Raw genomic sequence first — 3,856 nt, 5'->3', positions numbered from 1 at the left:
AAAAACGAAATCTTCATCTCCATAAAGCTTTTCAGCAGATGGAAGCATGAAGTGCTCCAAAATCTCCTGATAGCTAGCTGCATTGACCCTGCCCTTGATAAAACACAGTGGACCAACACCAGCAGCTGACATGGCACCCCAGACCATCACTGACTGTGGGTACTTGACACTGGACTTCAGGCATTTTGGCATTTCCTTCTCCCCAGTCTTCCTCCAGACTCTGGCACCTTGATTTCCGAATGACATGCAAAATTTGCTTTCATCCGAAAAAAAAAAAAAGTACTTTGGACCACTGAGCAAACAGTCCCAGTGCTGCTTCTCTGTAGCCCAGGTCAGGCGCTTCTGCCGCTGTTTCTGGTTCAAAAGCACACGCCTGTGCACGGTGGCTCTGGATGTTTCTACTCCAGACTCAGTCCACTGCTTCCGCAGGTCCCCCAAGGTCTGGAATCGGTCCTTCTCCACAATCTTCCTCAGGGTCCGGTCACCTCTTCTCGTTGTGCAGCGTTTTTTTGACACACTTTTTCCTTTCCACAGACTTCCCACTGAGGTGCCTTGATACAGCACTCTGGGAACAGCCTATTCGTTCAGAAATTTTCTTTCTGTGTCTTACCCTCTCGCTTGAGGGTGTCAATGATGGCCTTCTGGACAGCAGTCAGGTCGGCAGTCTTACCCATGATTGCGGTTTTGAGTAATGAACCAGGCTGGGAGTTTTTAAAAGCCTCAGGAATCTTTTGCAGGTGTTTAGAGTTAATTAGTTGATTCAGATGATTAGGTTAATAGCTCGTTTAGAGAACCTTTTCATGATATGCTAATTTTTTGAGATAGGAATTTTTGGGTTTTCATGAGCTGTATGCCAAAATCATCAGTATTAAAACAATAAAAGACCTGAAATATTTCAGTTGGTGTGCAATGAATCTAAAATATATGAAAGTTTAATTTTTATCATTACATTATGAAAAATAATGAACTTTTATCACAATATGCTAATTTTTGAGAAGGACCTGTATATATAATATATATATATATATATATATATATATATATATATATATATATATATATTAGAAGTTAAATCTACTTGAATTTGAATGGATATTTACAAGAGAAATGTGCACTCCATCATGCACTGACATTGTGTCAGTATGTACCAATTCAAGTAGAATTGAAAACGCCCAGTTTGTTAGATCAGAGGAAGTTCACAACCACAGGAGGGGCTGATAGTATTTAAAAGAAAGAGTTGTGAGCAAATAATGAAGCAAAGATTTAGAGAAAGAGGCAATGGGCTCATAAGTGTCATTTGTGCCTTCTGGAATATATCTCTCTCTCCACACCTCACACGTAAAAAAAAATATTATACTGTACAGTGTTTGCATTAAGTGAGGAAAAAGACTATGATTTGAATATTCTGCTTTTTATGTTGGTATGTTTTCATTTAATTAATGTATAACATAGTTATTATTCAAATATTCTTGTGTTTTCAGGTACCAGTGGAGTGACTGAGACTCATGTGTTTCATCAGTTCTGGTGAAAATGTCAGTCTGCCCTGTAATAATGCTCTTCATGACTGCACATCAACTACATGGCTCTATAACAGACATTCAGCAGCAGTTGAACTGATTGCTGGAGGGATAATTATGAAACAAATCAAGAGACATGAGAGACTGAGTCTGGGGTCTGACTGCTCTCTGAACATCAACAACATCTCAAAAGAAGATTATGGATCTTACAGCTGCAGACAATATGTGAATGGACAACAAGGAACTGATGCTCGTGTTTTTCTGCTGTTCTTCATGGTATTTTTAAAATCATGTGGTCATTTTAAAAGGGCAAATTCTTGGTTTAAACTCCCATGATTTTTTGTGTTTTAGTCTCTTCACCAAACCTCATCCTCATCCTCACAGACTGAGATCAGTGCAGGTCTCTCTGTGACTCTCTTCTGTCAGCTGTATTCATATCCTCGAGTCTCTTGTGATGATTGGATCCGTTCTGAGAGAATTCAGCTGTTCTGGGTGAATCAGGCTGGTGTTAAACTGACGAGATCAGACTCCAGATATCAGATATCATCCTCATCAGATCACTGTATCATCACTCAGAGTATAACACTCCTGAATGAAGATCAGAACAGAGAGTGGAGATGTGAAGTTACTCAGAGAGATCAACTCAAGATCTCAGTCACATACACTGTCAAGAGTTGTGAGAAAACAAGCCTATCAGTCAGTTATGAAGAGTTTCTGTTAGATGTGCAAATATAATGATAGATTGATGAGTTATTATATTGTAAGGTATAAATAATTAAAAAATTATTGGTTCGATGAATCTGACCAGTAAAAAATCATCTGATTAACAATATTCATTCTTTTTCCAGGTCAAGCGTAATTCCCCAGGTCCCGCCAAAGCAAGTGATTTTCAGTCCAAATCACAAACTCTCAAGTATCCTCAAGAACGGACCCCACCCAAACCCCAATTTAACTAAACGGACATCGTCAACTGTATTTCTGCAGACATAGTGTTTGACAAGTGGCTGTACAGATACCGTGTATCTTAGAATCAGGTCTCTAAATATAATGTGATTTCTCTATGAAGACATTTAAGAGATACAGGGGATTCGAAAGACTGTGCACCTTATTAACTCTAATTAACTCGCATTGTGTGTGTGTGTGTGTGTGTGTGTGTGTGTTGTGGGTGTGTGCCGCACGTGTATCCCATTGCAACCCCCATATGTCAGAAGTAACTTTTAATGTTTGCAAGGCAAACTCCTAGCAATTGAACATGAGTGATGAACACGAAAATGTTTCTCTTGATGTTCACGCTCTCAGTCATTCATTTCGAGTGGATTGCACATTTTTGCCTACATATAAAGCTTCAGATACTTTGAGTCGCATGGAACAAACCCGGTTTCACAAAAGAATTACCATTTCTTTCGATCTTTTTAAATTTGATTAAAATAGAAATAGAATTTATGCTTGTTATAGAAAACTAAGAGTGATGTAATATTAACCTGGAGTGTAAGTTCAGTTTATGAAAGAGGCTTCTGAACTTATTCCTTAAGAGAAATAGATGCAGTTAAATGCACAATAGCGAGAGCACAATTAAAAAAGAGAAGAGGACAGTGTGATTGCACAGCATCGGACAGCCTAATCTGGGTTCAGAGATGATCAATGATCTTTTGTGGTCAATTTTTCTTACAGGGTTACACCAACACCAAAAAAAGTGTAAATCACAGCTCTGAAAGAACCCAACTCCGCAACCTGCCTATAACTAATTCCTGATTGTAGTTATTGAACAGTGTTTTAAAATGCTTGAAAGCAAAGTCGCGACATCACTGTTAAATTCATATGTAATAGTCTGTATGATGATGATTCCATAATCACAACAAACAAATTACCTTTTATGTTTACTCATTATTATTAACTTTTCTTCTTTTATTAGTTCAGTTGCTGTGTAGTGCTTTTCGTATCAATGCATCTTTGAAAAACATCAATCATGATGTGTTACAACCTCGGTATCTCATTCCACTGTTTCATGTTTCAGAGAATCTTAGGTTGAAGCATATTCTCTGTTCCTTTTGTTCTGCTGTGTCACTTCCTGGGTTTATTTCCTGTTGTCCTTGTTTTCATTCTGCCGTGTTGTTCCATAGGTTACCCTAGTTTGTTGTCATGGTGTGATTCATTGAGCCCTCACATTGTCTTTGTTATCCTGTGTATTATAGGCTCTTGTGTTTCATTAGTCTGCTGTAGTGAATGTATGGGAATGTAAACATCACCAAAAACTTGTTATCATATTGTATAACATAGTAGGAAGAGAGGAATAGTCTAAGGCAAAAGAGTAATCAGGGCTGAAAGGGAAATGGACCCTT

The 3,856-nt window shown here is 38.1% G+C and overlaps 1 protein-coding gene across 1 annotated transcript; it reads left to right on the top strand.

The window, feature by feature from the left end:
- The first annotated feature begins 1,505 nt into the window (after positions 1-1,505).
- LOC122144459 lies at positions 1,506-2,252 on the top strand. Its single transcript, XM_042755370.1, is given in 1 exon segment — positions 1,506-2,252. A coding segment is annotated over 1 exon segment (747 nt).
- Positions 2,253-3,856: the final 1,604 nt, after the last annotated feature.

Source organism: Cyprinus carpio, unplaced genomic scaffold, assembly GCF_018340385.1.
Source record: "Cyprinus carpio isolate SPL01 unplaced genomic scaffold, ASM1834038v1 S000006678, whole genome shotgun sequence".
NCBI lineage: Eukaryota > Metazoa > Chordata > Actinopteri > Cypriniformes > Cyprinidae > Cyprinus > Cyprinus carpio.
Note: the sequence above shows the minus strand (reverse complement) of the source record. Positions and strands in the feature narration are given on the sequence as shown.